We start from the raw sequence: 26,468 nt of genomic DNA, 5'->3' as shown, positions 1-26,468 counted from the left end.
CTTTTGTATTTTAAAGTTTGATATTTTTACCGGCAAAAGTACTCAGAACGTTTTAATAAACGGACGCTTTTTGTTTTTTTTTTAAATTCATTTGAAAAATTTATCTCGGCCAAAAAATGGAATTAACTCGTGAAAATTTTCTTGCGATTATTTTTAACAACTTTCGACGGGGATTACCACGGGAACAGTTCATCGCTGAACATAATGCTTTATATAAAGATGAAGCACCATCAAAAACTACGATATATCGCTAATTTATCAAATCGTGACTGTCGTTCGGCCACAGACGAGCCGCGTGAAGGTCGTCCAAAATCAGTTGTTTCTCTAGAAAACATGGATGCTGTGCGTGAACTGATAATGCAAGCTCGTCATGTGACATACCGTAAGAATGAGGCATCTCTGGGCATTAGTAACACTAGCGTGTATATGATCTTGCATGAACATTTAGACTTAAGGAAGCTATGTTCGCGTTGGATCCCGCATAATTTTACAATCGCACAAAAAGAGGCGCGTGTCGATTGGTGCAAGAAAATGCTCAAAAAATACGATCGAGGTGCTTCAAAAATCGTTAATAAGATTGTTACAGGTGACGAATCTTGGATCTATACGTATGAACTCGAAAGTAAACAGCAGTCGACCTTTTGTTCATCCAAAATTAGTTTAAACCAACAAAAGTTGCTCGCGCTCGAAGCACTTCGAAGCAAATGGTCGCTTGTTTTTTTCGGAAAAACGGGCCATATTACAATTGTACTTTTAGAGAATCAAAGAACAGTCAATTCTGAATGGAACACAACCATTTGTATTCCAGAAGTTTTTGGTGAAATGAGGAAAAGCAACCGTCGGCGTCAAATTATCCTTTATCAAGACAATGCGAGCTCTCAGACATCGGCTCAAACAAGCGCCTATTTGAGCACTCAAAACATCAAATTGATGGGTCATCCGCCGTACAGACCCGAGTTGACACCAAATGATTTCTTTTTATTCCCGACAGTCAAAGATAAATTGCGTGGTCAACGATTTTCTACACCAGAAGAGGGGTTGATACATTCAAAAACCATGTTTTGGAGTTTCCTTCTACAAAGTGGCAAAAATGCTTTTCAGATCGGTTCAAACGCATGGAAAAGTGTATTAACTGTCGTGAAGAACATTTTGAAAAACAATAAAACGGTTTTCATTGATAATAAAATCGTTTTTGTTTGTTATTTCCGAAATATAAACGGCTACCCTCATAAGACAATTTCAATAATAAATTTATATTTTTCCTGAAAGGTCATAGTTATATGTATCGTTGTTTTGTTTTGTCACTGTTCTGTTTTGTCATGTTCTGTTTTGTCATGGAACCAAGATATGCATACCTATAATCATATGAAAAACTCTTCTGTCTTCGATGTAGCATATAGGTATACACTACGCATTTTCGTTCGGTATTGCAATCCCTAATACCACCACGTTCGATACTTATAAGGATCGTAATATGGTAGTATAATATTTATCCACTAGTAACGAAGGGTGGAGGTAAGCTCTTAGGATCTGCCATAAAAAGTGCACATTAAACTTTGTTAGTCATACGTATTTGTTTTTATTGAACTAAGACTACAATTTACAGTTTTTAAAAATCAATTAATCCCTGCCTAAACTAACTAAACCATAATAGTTTTGTTATACTTTCGGCGATACGACAAATTTATTAATAATACTTATTGATTTTCGTTGGATTAAGTTAAGAATACATATTACACAATTTGTTGGTTCATCTTTTTAAATTCAATGCCTAAACCAAACTATAATAGATAAAAAATAATATTCTATCTATAAAATATCCAATGTTATGTATGATTTAATTTTATAATTTTAGATATTTTATAGATAAACAAGTATTTTTTTATTATTATTTATTTTGGCTTGGTTTTAGCAGGGTTTCATTAAATTCTAAAACTTAACCAATACCATCTGTAAATTGTAGTCTTATTTCAATGTAAACAAATAGGTATGTCTGACAATTTTAGTGTGTTCTATGTATGGCGTATATTACCAGCCTACCTCCACCCTTCGCCACTGATATCCACTGAGTGTCGGTTGTATTAGCAGATTTTAGTTTTCAGGATAAATGTATGTTAACCACTTACACTCCAAATACACGTTGTAAAACACCCTGAGACCTACGACATTATAAGCCGATACGCTACCGCTCCGTTAGCGTACTACCGTATACTCTGCTTAGCCCTGGAGCGATACTACAAGAATGATTCAAATGATGGATTCATTGACATGACAAGAGAGTCCGGGTATTTACATAATATAAATGGCTTGATTTTGAGATTTCAATATAATCCGAGGCTGGGACGTGATAGATTGAAGCAACTTAGCAACGTATGTCTATTAAAAAAATATATATGACAGTTTGTTTGTATTTCTTTCAGATACCCACTCCTCGACTCCAGTGGTGTGCCTGGTGATAGAGGGGGGCACTCACACGGTGCGAGCTGTTCTCGAGTACGTCACTGACACTCCGCCGGTGCCTGTCGTCGTCTGCGATGGAAGTGGGAGAGCAGCAGACCTTATAGCCTTTGTCCACAAGTATGTATCATGTTAACCATATTTTATATACATTTGTGGGCGTTATAGTGTTGTGGATGCAGAGGTCGAGATGGTTGCTCCGATGGATGGAAGAGCGAGTTTTATTTGCAGCGTAAACAGTCGGCACAAGAGTATATTACAGTAGTTATGATACTGTTCCAAGGTCCGAATCTCGGTGGAATGACATGTCGTGCGGAGCGAAGCAAATACTAACTAACAGACCGGGAACTTATATTCAAGTGAAATGTCCAATGATCCGCTATTTATGAACGTACTCACAATCAAAATAATATCTTGGAAAGAATATTTAGGAAATAATTATTATAATTGAGTCAGCTGCTATATGGAGTTCATCGGATATACCTGACTATGTGGAAAAATGAATATCGTGGACATTATAATTGTAGTAAGCTATTTACTGGATTTTCCATAATTGGGCACTACGGGAAATGGTTGTTGAACAATTTGAAATTACGGTTATGTATTTAATATCGTCGATCAATATGCTGACACGGATTGAGTTGTTTATCCTCATATAAGTAAAGTGGTCGGATAGCAGCTGTGGATTGGCGAGGTGAGGCATGGGTAGAAGGGTGCGCCCCTATGCCCAGTCGTATGTCGATCGCACAGAACAATTATTACTGAGTTCCCTGGTCGATCTTTTTTAATATTACCCTCCGGCATATCTAAATTCCGTGACAACGTGGCAGCAATGACACAAAAAGACTTTAAATTAACTTCCTGTATTATAATAACCTTCTATAAACTATTATTGTATTTTTCGTACCTATAGATTATTTTTTCAATATTAACGACACCTCATACCATTGCTTGTGAGCATACCTGTAAAGGGCTGTCGTCTAAAGCAAATAACGAATGGCCACCGTAACTATAAGGGAAGAGCAGTTTGCAGTTTAGATGTCGTAACCACAAATCTAGCCATAGAATACTTATAGAGAATTAATTGAGTCAATATTTACTTGGAGGAATATCCTCTTTCAAATGACAATATGTAATTATATTAAATTCTTCAGAATGTTTTTTTTAAGTCGATAGCTATTTCGGCTGTAACATCGTTATAGTCTTGATAATAATAATACAATCGAAATAGCTATCGACTTTAAAAAAACAGCCTGTGGAATTTTAACATAATTTATATTTATTCACTTAAGGGGGGACATGCTCGTCGAAGGTCAAAATTGAGTTTTTATTGTATTTTCTAACGATGATCCTGGACACTCCTTAAACGTTGTATATAATCTAGTTATATAATTTTGAAGCCTTATTATCCTTTATAGTTATTTTAAACATTTGATGGCTGCATAAAGTATTTTTGTTACATAAAATAGTATTCTTTTAAACCTCTCGCTCTAATGTTTTAGAATATAGTCATATTTTGGTACATAACTGTGCAGTGGTGTTAAGATTTTTTACGTTTATTAATTTTTAAACGCATTTATGAAACCATTACTATAATTTATTATGAGATAATTTTTGTAAAATATTCACGATAAAAAATTATATTGATAATCTCTGTGATCCCAAATTTGACAAGAATTAGGCATTTTATTATTCAAAAAATCGGCAAGATTAACACATTTGAAGATGATTCTAAAGATACTTATTATAAGCTATGTTTTTGAACATTCAAGTGTGATAAACATCTTATGAATAATGATTGCTTTATAATAATTATTGACCTAAAAATAAGGTAGTGTTTTTTTGAAATACGCCATTTCTTTTGTCATTCCCCAGTAATTAAGCTACAACATACGGCCGTAGCCATAAATTGACAAACTATAATTGAAGTAGGGAGTAAAATGATATTGACGCGCGTGTTTGAACATGGTCAAAAACATAGCTTATATTGAGTATTTTTAGAATTTTCTTTAAATTTGTTAATCTTGCCTAATTTTTTGAATAATAAAATGCCTAATTCTTGTCAAATTTGGGATCACAGAGATTATCAATATAATTTTTTATCGTAAATATTGTACTAAAATTATCTCGTCATAAACTATACTAATGGTTTTATAAATGCGTTTAAAAATTAATAAATGTTAAAAATCTTAACACCACTGCACAGTTATGTACCGAAATATGACTATATTCTAAAACATTAGAGCGAGAGGTTTAAAAGAATACTATTTTATGTAATAAAAATACTTTATGCAGTCATAAAATGTATAAAATAAATATAAAGGACAATAAGGCTTCAAAATTATATATATAGATTATCTACAACGTTTAATATATGTCCAGGATCATGCTTTGAAAATAGAACAAAAGCTCCATTTTGACCTACGCTGAGCATGTCCCCCCTTAAGTATAGAGAAATAATTTATCTCTATACCTGTGATAATGGTGTAACAACTGAAATAACTATCGACGATAAAACATTTTTTTAAACTTTTATGTAAATAATGTAATGTTGTCGTATAATAACGTAACGCAGAATCATATCTGGGAAAGTATGTAGAAAAGATAAATAATTTGTAACAATACGAATTATGTTTTTTCTCACTTCCACTATGGCATTCTAATAAGAATTATGTATATTTGTCTCTCTCAAACTTGGTCGCCGATTTCGACATCCTAAGTCAGACATCTATCTTTTGATTTTGCATTACACTATTGGTGTTCGTACGACTTCAATTACATATTTTATTTCGCCAGGTATGCAACGGAGAGCGGGGAACAAACCGTGCTGGAATCTATGAAAGAGTACCTCCTGGGGACGATAAAGAAGACCTTCGAAGTCGGCACTCAGCAGGCTGAATGCCTTTACAGCGAACTACTTCAATGTACGAGGAGAAAGAATTTGGTAAGCTGTTTTCTGACATCTTTATTTTTCCTTTTGATCTTCTTTGTTTACCTTGTCCGGTTTTCCTGACGTCGGTGATCATATCTGAGAATGTTACGTTGTCATTTACCCGTTGTATTTATTATACTCTCTAAACCAGTTTCTCTGCACTACGTATTCTAGTTCAATCGTGTAAGTTTTCCTTGTACATTTATCTCAGTGCTCCTCAATCTTTCCTTCTAATAATTGCTGTTTTCTTGAAAATACTTTTTTTTTTTAATTTTACCAGTTTCAATAATTATTGTTCGACTTGATAAGTTTTGCAGTATTAAAAATTGACCACATCCTTTGATGTAAGTACCTATATATCTATGTATGTAAATTGTAATGGATTTAAGTTTTCTACTATGTATTCCATTTGAGTTTTCGCGAACCAGGTTTCGCCTTTCAGCATCTTCAGGCACTGTGTACACTCACCAAAAGCCAAATAAACACCGACAACGAATACTATTAACTCTGACTCAGTGTTGCCAACTTTTCAAAGTTGAATTATGGTACAGAGCCTCAAAAATTATAGTATTTGGGGAATAAATATAGTACGCGTTGTCATCTGTTGAAAATGTATAGGTTTTTTGTTTCTCAGAAGAAAAAAATAACGGAGAATTTGAAAAACTCCTAGACCCTTTTTTATTTAGGTACCTCTTCCGAACAAAAATGCTTTCCGAAGAATTCAAGAAATGTCATTTTAAACCAAAGTCAAGGGATTTTTTTACGTTTTTCGAACAATTTTTTTCCAAGTTCTCCAAATCTTCTTATATTGCAAAATTATAGTACTTTGCACCAATTAATCGAACGGAAATATCGAAATTTTAGTACTTTTTACATATTTTTTCCGATATTCAAAATTATAGTATTTTGGGCGTACTATAGGTACCTCTTTTATATTGTACATAGTACGCGGACCAAAATTATAGTACAAATACTATAATTATAGTACGGTTGGCAACACTGCTCTGACTTATATAACCAATCAACACATTAATGTAGGTAAAAACTCATTTTTTTTTCCGACCATGTCCGATCCTAATAGGATCATATGGGCCTCCACAGAGTAGAGGTTTGTATTAACAGAATTTGTTTTTTTTTTACGAGAAATGGATGTCAGCCACTTGCTCAACCTATTAGGTCCATACCCTGACTCACACAAATTGAAAAACAATAATATGTGTACTTGCCAGACCCAGGATTCGAACCTGGGTCCCACGGCGTGATAGTCCAACGCTTATGCGCGTGAAACTCATTTACCTACCTATCAAATCAAGGGTCACAATAAGAAATATAACAAACAAAATATGAATAGTCGAAGTGTTTGTAATATTTCCCCTATCTTATTAATAATAATACACTCGATAAGCGTATAATAAATCGTCAAAACCTAATAATAGATCATTAGTAATTATATACAACTTTTTAAAATTTTCTGTTGAATCATATAAACTTGACTTGACTAGCTTAAACGATCATAGAATACTGAAATGTCATATTGGCATTTCATTTTGATTTCCATAGTAACGCACGTAGGTATATATTAATAATTTAGTTGCTAGGATCATCCGCTTAGCAACCAATAATGGTTTTCGAAATAACTTTTCATACAAAACAGAATTAACTGAAAATGAATTCAATTCTACTTAAAGATGGCTAAAAGTATTAAAAAATGCATTGGCATCGTGTTCTGGTATATTCTAAAAGATTCAAATATCTAGCTAGTCGGGAAGTTAGTTAAAAATCGACTGCAAGATTCGTACCGGACAAAGAACCACCGGACAAATAAGAATACGAGCTAAGAAAAACGTTGCAAAATACTACACTCGAGAGGTGTAAAATCATCAATTCTAGGAACAATGGTAACGTTTTGGGAATTAAAGGAGTTACGAGTAACTAATGAGATATATCTATAACATCACGGACATCAGTATCTAAAAGTTAGGAGTTATACAATTAATATTCTTACATGATGCCTACCTTTTTTAATTTTTTTCATATTATTATTTTTTAAATATCACAAATCCACAAATAAACCCACCTAATATATATATTATTTATATACACACGTATTCATAATCTGTTTGGTATAATAAGGTTAAATATGTATGTATATGAACATATATTATTAAATAATAAAACACAACACTTTTATACTATAGACTGTGTGTGTACTGGATGATATTTGAATTTAAATTCTAATTAATTGAAATTTTGTAGTATATCATTTGAGTATTTTATTACGACGCAGGTTTTTTTCTTTCGGCATCTTCAAGCACAGTGCATACTTATCAATGTTAAATGCACACTGACATAGCAAATAAGTAGTCAATTCTCGTTTATATAACATAATAATCTGTTCACGATCGTTTATTGTATGAATTTGTTATATAAGCGAAAATTGACTATAAGTATTTTGTGTCAAAATCCATTTACTATTTGTGAGTTTTCATATTGCCTGATGGTGCCGAAAGCTGAAACCCAAGTCGCTAAACATTATTCAAATAGAATAGTACCAAGGTACCTATCTTAGAATAAAATACAGACACAATAAAAGAATTTCATTTACTACAGCTTGATACACAGGATTTTGTGATCAAAGATTAATATTATCACAGGATTGCATCCTCTACCTAAACCAAACCATAATAGTTTACGTACGCTATGAGCGGCGATCCGCTAAAAATAATCCACACCATTTTGATGACACTTACTTGTTTTCGTTGAATTAAGAATACATAATACATATGGTATTAGTAAGTTATTTTTTTAAATTCATTAAGCCCTGCCTAAACCAAACCACAATATGTAAAAAATATTCTCCTATCTATAAAATATCTAAAATTATGTATGATTATTATTTCCATGATTTTAGATATGTTTTACTATTATCTATTATGGCTTAGTTTACGCAGGGTTTAATTTAATTTTTAAAATTTACCAACACCATTTGCAATAGGTAGTCCTAGTTTAATGAAAACAAGAAAACAAATACGTATTACTGATAAAGTTTAGTATGCACTATTTATGTCGGATCTTAACAGCCTACCTCCTCGCTTAGCCACTGATATACGAATATAATTATTATCTATATATATCTACATAATATATTGTTTGTCTTGAAATTAATATCTGCGTTTATTTTACCTAGAATCCCTAACGACAAATACAAATCGATTTCAATATTCATTATACGTATTTTTCAATAATATATTATATATATGAAAATTTGATAGCTTATGTGTTTTCTCAAGATATATAACGTAGGTATACATACTATAGTATAAGATATGCCTACGGCAATCTCAAAAGCTGGATAATGGAGGAACACACACTGACACCCCGGATGCTTCGCTTATGCGATCTTCTGCCCTCGGGGACCAAATGGAAATAAACATTTGGAAATTGCTGACGTTCAAGACATCGGGAATATATATTCATACATACATAATATGTCATACCTTTATTTATATACTATATCTTCCTTAGAGAAATCTTTAGATATGTATTCTAGTTGTACATGTATTGTTTTGAATTCCTGATAGATATAGAACGACCTTGCTATATGTCAATATCGTCTGCGTACTGTGTAGGTAGGTACTTGGTAGTGTTAATGTAAAATATATATTAGTACTTTTTTGATTATTTATTTACTGAATTGCGCAATTGAGCTCGAGACGTTGAATATTAGGCAAACGATTACAAGGCATAGGCTTTGGGTTGCATAAGCAGGTACCACAGCAGGGTAACTGACAAGAGGCGACCTTTTAGGACGAATACACGCGGCTCTGAAAATTCCCTCAGACGGCATTGATTCCGAATGTATCCGAATAGAATCAAGCAAGAGCCATCATCACAGATGCTCATCAATTTTTAAGTGTGTCTTAGCTCTTTTGCAAGATGTTCACTTCTAGAGCAAAAATGGATCGCAAATTATGTAAGTAAGATAGTATTGTGTCATATTGTTTAATTTCGTGTGGTCACCAGAGTGACTATTATTTCCTGTGTATATTGCTCTATTTGAAGACGGAGCGTTAAAAATACTCTCTTTTATACTTTAGGGTCCTAATTAGGGATCCAAAACTATTTTCGATACCTATGAATCCCGGGATTGGTAAACATAATCCCGCAACTTTCGGGATTGATTTTTTGATAAATTTTTATGGAAAATAAAATAAAAACGAAAATATAACAGAAAAAATACTTTTAATGACAAATAACTACATTAGAAATAAACTGAGTTTGGATGAAGTTTAATTTATTACCCATGTGTAAGTTGCCAATTCATTTTATTTTTTTACATAAATTAATAAAAATGAGAAAGATTGGAAAAAAACAATGCTTCGCAATTTTAATAAAGTAATTCCTCCATGATCTCATACGTTTTACGACAGTTTCATAGTTTTCATTTCACATAATTAGATTTATGAAGTGGAAAGGCCATACACCATGTTACTAGTTCCTATCTCGCTAACCCACTCATTAAGTCTTTACTATCAGAAACAGAAATCTCATATAATATATTATGTAAACACTAAACACAATATTGATTTTACGAATTTTTATACTTAAATGCGCCTTACCCACGGTACCACGGTAGCCTCCCACGTACACAGGGCTCGAAATGGAACGGAACGCACCGGAGCGCCGTTCCGGCTCATGAAATTTGTAAAATTATCGCTCCGTCTCGTGGAAAAAATATGTTGACCGTCTGAGCTAGATAGGCCATAGAATAGAAAATCTGACACACTTATTTTATAAAATACAAATACGATTTGATGACTATGTAAATATCTTCAGAAAATTTGTCGAGCGCTCCGGTTCGTAAACTTTTCCATTTGCGCTGCACGTACACAATATTAACAGTAAATGTCTTAAATAGTATAAATTATACTAGATTTATTTTTGACCGATTTTATCAATGTTATTTGTATATACAAAAATTTAATATCAACAATGGAAAAAATGCCAATCCCGGGATTGGCAAATTGTAATCCCGAAATCCCGGTATCAAAATGTTGGCTCGGGATTGGATTCCCTAGTTCTAATAGTTGGGCATGGTGCCGGCCCCTGAGTCCTACCTATTAAGTCAAGGAGACCAATAAAAAAATATACTTAACAAACAAATTATGAACAGTTTGTAAAAACCCCCTACCTTATCAATAATAATGCACTCGATAAGCGTATATAAATCGTCAAAACCTAATAATATATCATTAGTAAAAAATACTACACTCAAGAGGAGCAAATGGGAGCTGGGAATAATGGTAACGTATTGTGAACTAATGGTGTTAGCTAAAAAGGTCGCAGAAAACGACTCAACTGGAATAGTACAAAACTTAAATACATTAGAATTTAAATTCAAATACCTTCAGTTGACAGTACTAATATCTACTTATTACATCAACTCAAATGTAAATATTGTACTTCATAATTCTGATGAAGTGATGAACATCACCTCGGAGCAAAACACGTGCCGTAAAGAAATCTTTATAAAATGTGGTGAACACCAGGTTTAGTGACCAACTCACTTCACAAAATATGTACCTATAAGGGTTAAATAAAATTCGTTACCTCGCTAATGTTATTAGAACAACCTTGCATTATTTTTGAATTATTATAAATGTTATGCCCGTTTTTTAATTGAATATTCTTAGTAGTAAACGTAATTCATAGGAATTAAATTTTTACATTTTATAGTAATATTATTAAATATTTTTCGGAGCTTTGTCTTCAAATTTTCGAGCTATGTAAATAATTTATATCTGAAGCTGAAAAAGGGATTCTACGAAAAATGTGTAGTCGTAAATACAAAATATTATTAGGTAGGCACTTATGTAAATATTTAAATAAGTATTTTTAAACTTCTCTGTTTGAAACCTAAAAAAATATATTAGTTTTAATGAAAATAATTCGAAAAACAATACACTGTAATACTTAATTAAATTACTCCATTTATCATTAAAAAATATATACTTAGACATAAACAATATTGTTCTTATTCATCGAATAAGACACAAGATTTGAGAATGTAACATTCTGTAGGAGTCATTACCCTACCATCTGCACGAGTCAATTTATAATTACAAGTACCTTGTAACATAATATGGTGAAATAGTAGAACAAGCGATTTATGTGAATCAATCAATTTTTAACAGAAAGCTAATTTAGCAAAATAATTATATTAATCAATTATTTATAAATTACAAAACAACATTATAGGCATAAAATTGTTTATATGAAAATCAATCGTGCCTAATAATTAAAACTGCTTAATTGTCTAAAATTAAAATCGTTTATTTATAATTTACAAACAAGCTATGCATTGCACAACAAAGCATGATTATCAAAATATCCAAATAATGATCAGCATTTTCTATTGTATCGAATCTGTATAAAACACTAAATTACATGAAATCAATAGTCAGCCAGTTATCAAAGACTTAACCGTAAGGTTATCGTTCCACTTCGCCCGATCGACTAAGCAATTTCTCATAACGCATAAACTGCTTTCGTTCTACTAAATTATAATCGGTAAACTTATCTGTAATAATTAAATTAATATTTATTTGGAAGGAGATAATAAAACCAGGGTTCATTTCATTCACGCATCAATCTTCTTATTATTGGAGTCAAACAAACCTACCCTGCCTGTTCCTTATTCCATCTCACTTCTGATATTGGTGACCCTCGACACACCCATAAGTGGTGTAAAAATTAAATTCATTCAATTCAACTCATTTAATTTTGCAGACTCCGTTTTATAATTTTTATCATGTTCACGCTGCGTTTTCTGGGGATTGCGAGTCGATCGGGCCGCGCTGTTCGTGCTGTTTACCGCGTTTAACTATAACGCCATCTCCGCGCTCAGCCAACGCGTTCAACTATAACGCAGTTCTGCAAACCTTTGACACGACAATGGCCATCATCATCATCAGATCAGCCTCAGCCGAACTCACCATGGAAGAAGACGCATCATCTGGACACATACAGACAACTACAACACACCAGGATCTACTACAGTGCACGCTAATGGCACTACCAATTCCTTGGTTCGATGACAGCTTCCACGATTTCGACAATCCGTCTTCGCCATCAGAGGCCAGCCACAATAATCCAATCAGATTCTGCCCACTTCAGAGTCCTAACACGTCGAACGAGACACCGGACCACGCAGACCACCAAGCCACCAAGGATTCTCATCCTTGCACTCATCAGCCACATTCATCCAACCGCCAGCGCAGCCAAATCACCGGAGCACCGTGGACCTCGCAGCAAATCAGGAGGAGGCAGTTCCGGTGCAGCCAGCAGCTGACCAGCGCATCACCAGCGGCACGACGGACGGCGCAGAGCAACCCGCTTTGGCCATCATCATCCGCCAGCTGCACGCACATGACATGTTAACTCCGCTCAGGCAAGCTCAAGGTTTTCCTACACACATTCATATATAGGTACACACCACGAAATTAGCATTTCTAGTTACACTTAGAAGCAGCAACCCTTGACTTCTGTCACCAAGACATTTTTACTTGAAGGATCTATTCTTAACACTAGATAGATTCCTGACTATTGGTAATTGTTTAAGGCACCTTTGATACTCCAACTTTAGACTTCACAAAACTCAACCAACCATTTTTCAACCCTTCGTAGTTTCAATAACGCACTTTTGAACTACCCACTGTGCCTGTTACGTACATACATACTATATGTACTAACAGGGCAGCTTCTAAGCTCGTCCGAAGGTACACGCGAAATGCCCTCGACAGCTTATATCTCTCTTAGCCCTGTGGACCCACTCACAAGCTAAGCTACCATTTCCACACTTCTGCACACATTGCAAGTCGGAAACGCCAGAAGAATTCATCTTACGAGCAGCCGAATGACATATTCCCTCGTACTTAATGTTTTCTGTTGGCCAGCAAACAAAATACCTTGGTTGAACTTACAAGCCTAACTACATTGGACACTCTATCAAATAATTCAAGTCACAACCCCAGCTTCTGCATTATAACTTAATGCTATTTTCATACTACCTACGTTAGGTCAATGACTTTTACAACTCTCAATAAAAGTAAATACATCACTATCACAAACATCAAGGGAAATCTAAGCGAGCCAGATGAGTTACAATTTCAAAACATGAAAACGAAGCAATTCGACACCTGCAAACAAATACAGTGTTATGAAACAACCGAATTAAACCAGTGCGAGTATCATGTTTCACAACAGTCAAACCTGACCTACATCAAGCATCTCAAATGACAAATATTATTTTCAAAATTATGATTGTTAGCACAATTTAACACACAGGCAATGTTAATGTGCTAAACAATGAACAAGAGACGCACTCTCAGCAAAATACTACTCTGCATTTGTCAGTACAGTCTGATCCACGAAACGCGAGCGCTGTACCGAATAAAGACAACACACGACCAGATCTTCACATCAACCCATCACCAGCAGCCAGTCAACACCCACTTCAACATCTTCCTGTATCGCAATCCTCCACTCGGATTACTGGAAGGGGGGTCCTGTAGGGGTCATTACCCTACCATCTGCACGAGTCAATTTATAATTACAAGTACCTTGTAACATAATATGGTGAAATAGTAGAACAAGCGATTTATGTGAATCAATCAATTTTTAACAGAAAGCTAATTTAGCAAAATAATTATATTAATCAATTATTTATAAATTACAAAACAACATTATAGGCATAAAATTGTTTATATGAAAATCAATCGTGCCTAATAATTAAAACTGCTTAATTGTCTAAAATTAAAATCGTTTATTTATAATTTACAAACAAGCTATGCATTGCACAACAAAGCATGATTATCAAAATATCCAAATAATGATCAGCATTTTCTATTGTATCGAATCTGTATAAAACACTCAATTACATGAAATCAATAGTCAGTCAGTTATCAAAGACTTAACCGTAAGGTTATCGTTCCACTTCGCCCGATCGACTTAGCAATTTCTCATAACGCATAAACTGCTTTCGTTCTACTAAATTATAATCGGTAAACTTATCTGTAATAATTAAATTAATATTTATTTGGAAGGAGATAATAAAACCAGAGTTCATTTCATTCACGCATCAATCTTCTTATTATTGGAGTCAAACAAACCTACCCTGCCTGTTCCTTATTCCATCTCACTTCCGATAATTCTATAGAATATTAAATTTACATAATCCGTAACTGATCCGCGATGTCGGTTAGTAATTAAGGAATTAATTATTGATAGTTACCTTATTTTAATATAGATACAAAAACCTATAGCCAATATTATAACGCAATTCGATAAGCATTTTATGTAACAACTACTAATTCAAATCGCCGTAATTTAGTAAGATTCCCGTAGCTTAATTGGAAAATCATACTGGCGCGAATCCAGCAGATACAGGTTCAAGTCCCGTCGGATGTTGTATTTCTTTCTACAAAACTATTTTTTTCTAGTGTGTTTTATATGCATGAGATGTTTTTAAATTATGTATGTTCAATACATTTTGATATTATAATAATATAAACAAAAACTAAGTACCAATATTTTATGGCGATAATGGCGAAGTAATTTTATGGTGATTGTTCGGAGGGGTAGGGTGGACTTGGAAAATCCGGGCACTAATCTTGTTGATTTGAGCATAGGAAATCCCGTACTTTTAGCTCTTAGCTTACTCGCGCGCATAGGTTTACTTGTTAAATGTTTGTAATTATTGATCTGGGTACACCCACGATGGCCGTGCGGCTTAAGCGTTGGCCTACTGCGTCGTGGGTCCCAGGCTCGGATCCTGTGCCTGGCAAGTACACATATTGTTTTTCAATATGTGTAGGAGTCAGAATATTGACCTAATAATAGGTTGAGCAAGTGGCTGACATCCATTTCTCGTAAAAACAAAATCTGCCAATAAAAACCTCCACTCTGTGGAGGTCCATATGATCATATTAGGATCGGACATGGTCGGAGAGTTGAATTATTAATGTATATCTATCTAGTGATTGTTTTGCTTCGACTTGTACACTAATGTCATTGATTAGTGTTACAAATAATATATATATATTTATTTATTTATTTAAGAATACAAAACATTGTGGACATAACACATCTAAATTCAAGACGTACACAACATAAGCTTTACATTATAACAAATATTACAATATAGAATATTATAATAATAATAACAGAAATACAAATTAAATCAAAACATACTTAAGTACAATTTAATACAGAAAAATAAAAATTTTACACAGAAAAATAAAGTTTCAAAAACAAAATGCAAATAACATCACTGAAAATATCTATGTCTTTAGGGAGCGCATTTACTATTCTTGCACCCCTCGCTAATGGTGCCTGATGGGCTTGACACGAGGAAATGGTTCCGATCCAGAATAAATCATGGCTGCGACCACGTAGGTAATTGGCAGGCGCATGTAAATTCAATTTTATTAGGACACCAGGATTGGAAACCATCCCTCGCGCTAACAATCAAAAGTGTTTCAAGATAAGAAGAGGCCGATGAGATTCAAGAGAGTGAAAAGTAAGCATGCCTTGTAGAAAGGCAGTCGGAAAATAATCGTTTGACGAATTATTGAAAGGAAAATAGTTAAATGTCTTAAAATAAAGACATCGAAGAAATTTCTTCTGGACGCGTTCTAAAATAAGCTTATAGGAAACCTCGTAAGGACACCAGGTAATCGACCCATATTCAAGAATGCTACGCACTAATGAGACGTAGAGTGTACGTAATACATCTGGATTCTTGAATGGTTTGGATTGTCGCATGATGAATCCTAGAAGCTTACTCGCACGTAGAGCCGTAGAAGTTATATGCGAGTGAAAAGATAATGAAGAATCAAAAATTATCCCAAGATCTTTCGCCTCAGATTGACGCTTTAATGATCTTTTTGACATAATATAATTATATTTAATCGGGGTTCTCGACCTAGAAAAAGTAATACAAAAACATTTGTCGGTATTAAATTCTAATTTATTCTTTATTGACCAACAGTAATATGCAACAGTCCAACTCATTGCGAATTGGTGCATATGATTTCAAATCGTCTGCAAAAAGTAAAAATTCTACTCCATCCATGGCTTTCACTATATCATTGATAAATATGAGGAACATAATTGGTCCAAGATTTGATCCTTGGGGATATATAATATGTGTGTTTATATAATTTCTTTATATTATATATTTCTATCGTCAAGTAGTTATTATCTTTTATCAGTTAAAGGGACGTTCTACAGAATTGGCATTGAGAATTGAAAATATGATTTTTTAACATGTGGTCCATAATATCTGGTCTACTAGTTAATATTAAAAGGTCGTGTCAAAGTTGTTTGTGTCAATAAATTTGCTCTATGACTCGATCCGACTCATATTTCATCAGGGCTGTCGAAGACATAAATCATAAATATTTATAATTTAAAATTTTTGTATTTTATGTTTGCGTATCACGCATTGTCGGCCATATTTGCCGGCCTTTCTGATTGCCGTGATTTGTACACATCTTCCTTCCTGTATTTTTTTATTCGTAGAAACAAACAGTATTTTTTATTAGTTATATGAAGTTGGCCTTGAATCTGTAATAAAATAATACACAATTAAAAAAATTTTGAAATAGAAAAAAACACATTTCCAAGCTTTCAGCCGTGCTCACTCATGAATGTCATTCGTCATTTAGATAAGTATATACACATTTTGATGGTGCAAAGTGCGAATGTAATGTTTTCAAATAATTGATATCGATTAATTATTATTCCATTGTATTATTTTCTCGAAATCATAAACATACTATAATAGTATTTGAGTATCAACTTATGTTCAATTTGAATTGGGTTATAATAATAAAATACCCGTATATATATCAATAGTATGTTTGCTACAAAATCCACCCAAGTTATCAGTACGTACTTGCACAGGTTTGATTAAAAACTATGATGAAATTAACATTTTAAAAATATTATATTACATAATATTATTTGACAGCCCTGTTTTATGATCGGCGTACATCTTGCAGGTGTTTATAAAATAATAATAATGTTCAGCGGCAGACAATATCAATAATAATAATAATGTTTCTTGAAATAAAATCTCCGATGATTAGTGATTTTTGCGAAAAGATCGATTTAAATTAACGTACTTAAGACGCCGAGGTCCTTTTTATACTAAATTATATTTGAATGTCGAGCTCTTCAGCGGCCCCTTAAGCTAATGGACAAATGGAAAGTAATGTACTTCTTTTGGTTTTACATATATTTTATGTTTCTTCGTATTATAATTATTCTTATAAATGTATTTTTTACGAAATTTACCTAACGCCAGTTCTATAACGAATACACCAATTGAAATCGCGATCATTATTGCCCACAATTTAAAAACAAACGACAAATTCGCATTGGTCAGTGGAGGATTTAGTAGCACTGGTTCAGATGACAATTTTCTCCTGCGAATCCTACGGATGTTCATCGAATGCTCGGCAGCACCGGTCCAATGCACCAAGAGTCCTGCCTCGTGAAGCGCATCCTGGACATGCTCAAACGCCTTGGCCAACGGTGACCCAAGTGGAACTACTTGCGCGGCGTACATCCAATTAACTGTCTCGTCAACCTCGTGCAGCAGGTGTCCTCCATCAGCTGAATAATACTGCTCGATGTATGACTTAGCCACAAAATCTGGACATATCATTGCTGAATTCCTGGCGTATGCGACCCACGGTAGTACATTGTCAGGATTAAAGAAAATATATTGGCTGGCATTTAATCTGACCCTTACATCCTTTTCTGGAGCAGCTACGCCAAAACTTCCTCGAATCATATCGTATTGACTTGATAAAGGACTACCGATTGGCAAATCAGATTCGTCCAATTGCTCGAAAGTATCAATTTCTACTCTTGCATCCATTCTGAGTGATATTAAAATCGTCGCAACGAATATATTAGTCACAGTAAAAGCCCAATATGCAAAACCGGTATATAAAATTCTTTCCCAGTTTGAAACAGGTAACTTGAATGAAGCGTTGTGTATAATACCAACACATTTCAAAACAACATCTGAAAATACATCTATTAACAGTCCAAATGAACAAGGAGTATATTTATTTTGTTTCTTTTGGATTCCTACTAAAGTCCAAAATACTATTGCAATGCCCATCACGACAAATGTTGCTACCATTGCCGTCTTGCTTAAAACTCCTACGACCATGCCGATAGGTGTAACTTTTGGAAGAGCTTTAGGGACAATAACAACCAATCTTGCTTGCTCCATCGATTTTAGAAAGATTGATTTATTGTAAGTATTTTCAAGGACTGTCCTGTAGTTTCCGCTGAGATCAGCAAGACCTTCTTCCATGTCTTTCATCGCGCCACTTTGCGTTCCGTTCTGAGTCTCTCCTCCATAAGGTACTCCGTCTCTTGGTAGGCTGTATACTGGATGAAAATTCATGAGATTCGCATACTCCGCGACGATCTCTCCTTCCTTTCCTTCGAACCTTATTAATCTCCCTTCGTTATCCACAACTGGTTCAGATAATCCAGTAAAGTTGTGCATTATTATTCTCAGTGGATATTTATTAAGATTGTATGCTCTCTTAAAGATACTATTTCGAATTTTTGTTAAATTTCGTATATCTTCGTCTTCGTTAATGTCGTACTGCCAGTAATTTTCTGGTGTTATAGTATTCTTGCCTGTTTGAAATGGATTGAATAATACTAAGGACATCAATTTGTATTCAACCTTTTTAGCGTTGGCTACAATGATGTACAAGATAAGAAACTTTTTGTAGGCGTCACTCAGGAAAAGCTGTATTTCTTCCGCCGTCGCTTCGATTGTTAACACCATGAAGAAATGGTTTCCGTTCTTATTTTCAGGTTTTCTTCGTCGTTCTCTGAGTATAGCCGAGACTTCGGTCAGGTTTCTTCCGTGGATGATGAAATCTCTCGCACCTTTGGAAAAGTTTCCCCATTTAGATTTCACATTAGTTGTGTTCTTGGACCTAAAATAAAATATACATTTTAAAATTGGTAAAAAGGCTCTTTATCAAATAGCATCTACTAGCCTATTCCATCGTCATATAGCATATATACAGTCATATATCAAATAGCATTATCACCAACATAGAATATATTTGCCTACACAATCTCTCTCTCTCTCTCTGTCTGCCAGAGATTTGCACAGCTAAAATTAAGCCGTGTTCTACACATGTAAATTTTCATATGAAAGATTTAGCGTCTTTGTTGCACGATCGCATAAATATAACATCCGCAATGCATGCCTGTCATGCGCACTGCAATTAATCGCTTAGTCACTTATCTACATTTTGCTCATACGCTTCAATTAAAATATATCTTTAGACAATACCAATGAAACTCACGTAAAAAACACCGGCTTTATCGAAATTGACACGTACCTCTACATATTGGTGTTCAAGTCAATGAATATTTTAATCCTATATTATGCCTTAATTGTGATATAAAAAATAGTGTAATTGAGCGCATCGACAAGAATGTTGACAGGTGGCACTGCCGCATAGAAATTATTTTTAGTAATAACATAATGTAATAATTTGGTTTGTATTCCGCCGCGGATGAAAAACATTGTTTACGCACATATCATATTGTCCTTGGTCTGGACTAGCTTTCAACTAATTATATTGGAGTAAAGTAATGCTCTCTCACGAGATATAAATGTTCTTCAGTTTTAGTGAAAATCCATTATTTTTAACGTACGTGATGGGAAACACTGCACGCCACTGAGTTATCACGTACACGTATTTTCATTGCACCACCGGATTTAGCTACATCCAGTGGTAAACCATGGTCGCAATAATATCACCATTATGACGATTCACTGGCAATATGTACGCGCTGATGTCCTTCCTACATAAACTTTCGTTCACTATAAATCACTTAGTTCAGGGGTCGGAGAACGAGGGTAAATGATCCCAAATTGGGTAACAGTGAAAGTTCATGGAAATTCCAAAGTTTCAAATAAAAATCTGTACTATATAATCGTAAGTAATATTTTAAATGTCAGACGTATATATAAGGGCACCCCGACAAAACTGCCCTGATATTGCTGCTCAGACATTACTTCCCAGATATTGCCGCCAAACCAAATGCGCCCATACCAGTGCTCGTCAATACAGCCCGGACAAATCCGCCTCGACAAAACCGCTCGCAAAAATACAAAAATATATAAAACAAGTGGGTTTTTGGTTTTTCGATAGAAATTTACATACTTGCGATAATTAGTGTAATTTGAGATTTAATCCGTTGCAGCTGTTAGTAGAGTAATAACATAAAATCATCAGCTTTTAAGGGCCAACATGCTCAGCGTAGGTCAAAAAATGGAGCTTTTATGGTATTTTCAGAGCATAACCCTGGACATTCCTTAAACGTTGGTAAGTTGGTGATAAACATCCTACGAATAATGATTGCTTTATAATAATTATTGACATAAGAATAAGGTAGTAGTTTTTTGAAATACGCCATTTCTATTGGCATTTCCCAGTGGCTAAGCTACAATATACGGCCGTAGCCATAAATTGACGAACGACAAATGAAGTAGGGACTAAGATCATGGTAACGCGCGTGTTTGAACATGTACCTAACTGAAAAAAAATATTTTTCATAGCAATCATTATTCGTAGGATATTTATCACATTTGAATGGTCAAAGACATCGCTTATAACCAGTATCTTTAGAATTATCTTCAAATGTTTTAATCGTGCCCATTTCTTGAATAATAAAATACCTAATTCTTGTCAAATTTGGGATCACAAAGATTATAAAATATATTTTTTTATCGTAAATATGTCACTATATAATGTTACATTAATTTTTTAAATGGTTTTATAAATGCGTTTAATAATTAAAAAATCTAAAAAATCTTAACACGACTGCACATGGATGTACTGAAATATCACTATATTCTAAAACATTAGAGCGAGAGGTTTAAAAGAATACTGTTTTATATAATAAAAATACTTTATGCAGTCATCAAATGTTAAAAATAAATATAAAGGATAATAAGGCTTCAAAATTATATAAATAGATTATCTATAACGTTTAAGGAATGTCCAGGGTTATGCTCTGAAAATACCATAAAAGCTCCATTTTGACCTACGCTAAGCATGTGGGCCGTTAACACTTAGTTGATGCCTTTGTATGGTAGTATTTCTAATTTAGAATATTTAAGAAGGTTAGCACACACTATAGAGATTTAATTTTAAATAATTTGTATACTTTTTAAATATCTTTATTCGTAAGTTTTTTTTAATTTGTGTACTAAAATATAATATTATATAACAATAAAAATTATTCATTTCTAAATTGTTTTGGCCGCAATGTCTGGGCGGTTTTGTCGGGACCCCATAATATATAAGCGATTAAGATGTTGCTTCCTTTTGCAATAATCTACCTTCGATAAACAAATATTATCTACATTTTATCAAATTAAAAATAATATTCAGAAAACACATGGACTCCGAGGAGTCCGAAGACAGCTTCAAACTAATTCTGACATTACAAAAAATCAAAGCCATTTTTTAAACATCTGCAAGTAATGGAAGTGGATATGTCTTAAGTTTTTTAATCCATTTTATTAATTTTGTATATTGTGTGCTATTCTTATTACAGAATTTTTAGGTACTTCTAGTAATTCTTGACAAAGCGAAAAATTTGTTCGTCGTTTCAAGGATTTCTTCTTGTTTAGTTTGGGCAGAGAGATATAACGTTTAATTCAAATATTTTTTGGTTAAACCCCATAAAAGTTTCCAGACTACTGACTTTGTTAGGTATTATACCTACTACCTACTAAGGTTTTCGAATCAATTTAAAGGAACATTTTTAAATTAAGAATAATAATGAATTTTGAATAAAGAACAACATCAACTGGAAACTATTAAAGTTTTTTGTATGTTTTATTTTTATATACGGATATTAATATATAAAGCAGTGGTGTTCAAACTTTTTCGTTTCACAGTGCCCTAAATAGTATTATTAAGATTTTTTTTTCTCTAGTGATGATTCCTTTTTTTAGTTTTGTAAAATAAAACAATTGGGATTCTTTCAGAATCGCATGTGAAAATGTGAGATCGTAGTGAATATTACTATTTTTAAATTTAATAACGTAAAAGAATTGCGTCGTTTTTTTTATTTACCCTTTTTGGTTGAGTCCACTTGTTGGATATTGTCTATTTCTCTCTAGTCTTTAACCTCCCCCGTACCAAGGGCACATTGTGGAAAATAGAAACTTTCTAATTTTATTTTATAAGTGTTTTATTTAATAAATGGGTATATAAAACTATTAAGGGAGCCCCTGGATTGTAATAATTGCTAGATCATCTGCAAATAGTAAATTACTAGCTTCCTCGGATATCGACCGGCAATTTGTATTTATATATTATTTAATAGCATCGAGGGTAACACGCTCCCTGTGGTAAGCCGTGTTTATGTAGCCTTCATCAACTTGTTATTGTTAGATTATTAGATTTTCTTCAATACAACGAACATATGTTTGACTACCTATATTTTATATGGGTTTAAAAATTTTAAATGTGTTTAAGTAACTTGAAATCGTTTTTATTTATATCAAATCGAATTTCAATATGGCGGCTATATCGAAATTAGCGAAATTAGTGCCTCTAGTAGGCGTAGCATTCACCTAAATCACGTATTGATATGATCTCTAACAACCAGCCCTCTTTAATATAATCAATTTTAATTTTGTTTCTGTAATAATTGTATTTCCAGACCCAGGATTTGAACCTGGAACCCACGGCGCTATAGGCCGACGCTTAAGCCTCGCATATTGTTATTCAATTTGTGTTAAGTCAGAGTATGGACCTAATAGGATGTCAGTCACTTATATCCATTTCTCGTAAAAACAAATTCTGTTGTCTATGGATGACCTGTCATTGTCTATAGAGTGCTCATACTGACGCGTCTGTTGTGTTCACTTGTCGGAGTATTCTTAGTTTCAGATTTCTTTCAGATTATTTTAACGTATCTTGGAGACCTTGGAGTTCATCTGATTTAGTGGTTATGTGTTATTAATAATTGGAAGTGTCGATCAAAGTTAGTAAACTACTTTTGTGTATAATAATATCATAATACACTAGGACATTTGTCAATGTGACAGTCGATTCTAAACGACAATAACTAATAACCTATTTACACTCTTCAGTCATTATAGAATACCAAACTCTTGCTTTGCTTGCTTGCTAAATGGTATGGCAGTGGACCAAGGAATGGGACGACTGGCCTCCGGACAATTGGACGCCGCACTATCGTAGACACGTGTAGACGAGGTATTTTAATCAGTTTCTGTCTACTACTTAGTAGTTTTAATTCATTTTACTCTTAACATAATGTGTTCTTTATCGCGGATCGAGAATTACCATGCCTAAGGCTTTAAGTATATAAAATAAAAAACTCTTTTTTCGTTGGAACTTAAACATATTCACGATTAAATCATTGTTTACGTCTGCATATTTACATTCTTTCCAAATATTAAATCATAATATAATCATTGAAATATAAATAATAATATTGAATATTTTTTTTAAAGTACCTATAAGTACCTAACGTCTATTTATTTTCGAATTCCGTGGCGTCCAGTTGTCCGGTGTCAAATCGTCCTAGACCCGTGGACCACTCGTTGCTTGTGCAAAAAGTCATGTTCAGGCTTTATTAATCTAAAGATGGCGGTGTTTTAACCCATCGCCGTATAGATTGTAGTAATACGTTTACGCATTTACGCTAGCCGTTGCGAAATAACCTCAGCGGTGAGCCGATTACTTTAACTAAATTTATCTTGTTAACTCAATTTAGGATACTACTCCAAAGAGTATACTCACAGAGAAAAAAGTTACCAAACCAATAATATATTATGTCATAAACTATTATTTAAACAGGTTTTTGAACTGTGATCATGAACGGCGACATTTCTGTTGCCAACTTCCGACAAATCAGCGGAAATAAAATGGTAACAATTTCGGTGTTATTACAAGATTTAATGGACAAGTCGAGCAGTGTTGCCGATGTCAATTTCTTTGTTTTACACTTAGTATCGTCACTAATAAATAACAAAGCTATTTATAATAATATGTAGTATCTCTATAAAATAAAATAGGTTCATATATATTTGAAACCCCCTGACATCTCAACCCATTCACGTAGGCGACGTAGCGTTCTGCATTCGCTCTGTACGTTTTTGGGTCGCACACTGGTACTAGTTGCAGTTTTAGCGGACACTTTTTTTCATTTTTTTGTCATACCACCGTGACGTGAGATTCATTTCAGTGACCCAGTAGAACTGCGCATTTTGGCTGTGGACCAAAATCGATTCCGGAATGTTGGCAATCGTTTTAAAGGTTGTTAATTATTTTAATTAGGGTGAAATGTAATGACTTGTAGTTTATAATTATTATTGTTCAGTTTCAGTTTTGCATTTGTGTTAGAGTAGGTAAATCATAATAATGTCTGCAACCCGATAACAGTTATCATTTATCTTTGAAGTAATTATATGAATTAACTTTAATGTTCTCTTCAATATACTTGAATGGAATGGAAGGATGGGACATTAACTGTGGTGATTGGTTTGTGTAAATACAGACACAACATACCCTCAGGCAGGGGCGGCTCTACATTAGGGGTTCGTAGGGACCATTCCCACATATATATTATCGTGTTAAAACTACACTATGATATTTTTATTATTGCACATAATATTAATTTCATGATTAAATTAAATACTTAAACAAACAAACAAATAAAATATATTATTAAAAACGCATCATAGCGCGGAGACACATTAAGAAAACTAGTAAGTGTCAATTTGTTGATTACCGTTATTACTATGTCCTATTTCATTACCGCAGTACAAAACTCGCTCAACAAAGGATTCAAATGCATTGACGTTAGTATACGCATACTGGGGATGGATTAAAATAACCCCGAGGTACGGTAATTACATTGTCGAATTAATTTTACATTTCAGAATAGTGATATTTATTCTGAAAAGGGTCGGGTAAAAATTTTTAGTCGATTATCGTTTTTAAGTACTTTCATGTGGAGATAAAAATTCGCCGTTTTTACACAACCAAGCTAGTGGGGTACATATTGTATTTTCATTAAAATCTCGATTTCGCCAAAATGGTTGATTCGCCTTTTTTACAAAACAACGACGATATGGCCATATGTTAAAGACCGTCCAACCTCTTTGGGTCGTATCCTAGTACTGACATAGAATTCCTGTCTAAATAAAACACGGTTCTTATCGGTTTACAGGAAGCCATGGGGCAAATATTTTTTTTGAAAATAGCCGATATATTGGATTATTTGTTGGGTTAGTGTTACCACCTGCAGGTAGGCGGGCGTCTACCCATAGTAAATAAATTAGTAATAAGCCGACATATAAACCTGATCTCTAACTATACTATACATTTTTACCCATTAATAAAAATCATATTAATGTAAGTAGCTTAGTATATAAAGTTAAAGATAAAGTATCTAGGTATATTAATTTAATAATTAATGGCTAAACCCCACCACCTAAAAATTAGTAGAGCCGCCACTGCCCTCAGGTTATGACAGTGGATAGAGTTTGTGGTATAGGTATATATAAACATTACCTAGAAGTGGCAAAGACCATTAGAGAGAAATATATTTTGAGTTTCAAATTGCATTTATATCTACTGAGTGCTAATTAACAAAAAGGATCATGCCATCATAAGATTAGGGTTTTTCGAGATTTGGCTGTATCGGTGTAGGTACGGTGAAAAATTCCTGGACCGGTTACTAATAGAGTTGGGTTTCGGGAATTCTCGAGAAATGTTCGAGATTTTCCATCCCGAATCTCGGGAATTCCCGAATCTCGAGCATCTTTTCTCGAAATTCGGGATTTCTTTATTATCAAAATATTAATTCAAAAAACGATTTTTCTTTATGAAAAAGGTGGACAGACAACACAAAACGTTCAAAGACTGATCAGGGGATTTAACACAATTAAGCCAATGTCGACTCAAAATGA

General features: G+C 33.7%; 1 protein-coding gene across 1 annotated transcript in view; it reads left to right on the top strand.

The window, feature by feature from the left end:
- Positions 1-26,468, top strand: part of Trpm (transient receptor potential cation channel, subfamily M) — a 610,587-nt gene that overhangs the window by 495,511 nt on the left and 88,608 nt on the right. Inside the window, exons 8-9 of the mRNA XM_085944074.1 lie at positions 2,421-2,577; positions 5,254-5,401. Of these exons, the coding sequence (XP_085800200.1) occupies positions 2,421-2,577; positions 5,254-5,401 (305 nt within the window). The remainder of the gene's footprint in view (positions 1-2,420; positions 2,578-5,253; positions 5,402-26,468) is intronic.

Source organism: Rhyacophila brunnea, unplaced genomic scaffold (assembly GCF_057557595.1).
Source record: "Rhyacophila brunnea isolate RB1 unplaced genomic scaffold, BYU_Rbru_1.0 scaffold_16, whole genome shotgun sequence".
Taxonomy (NCBI): domain Eukaryota; kingdom Metazoa; phylum Arthropoda; class Insecta; order Trichoptera; family Rhyacophilidae; genus Rhyacophila; species Rhyacophila brunnea.
The sequence above is the reverse complement of the archived record's forward strand: the minus strand, read 5'-3'. Positions and strand labels throughout refer to the sequence as shown.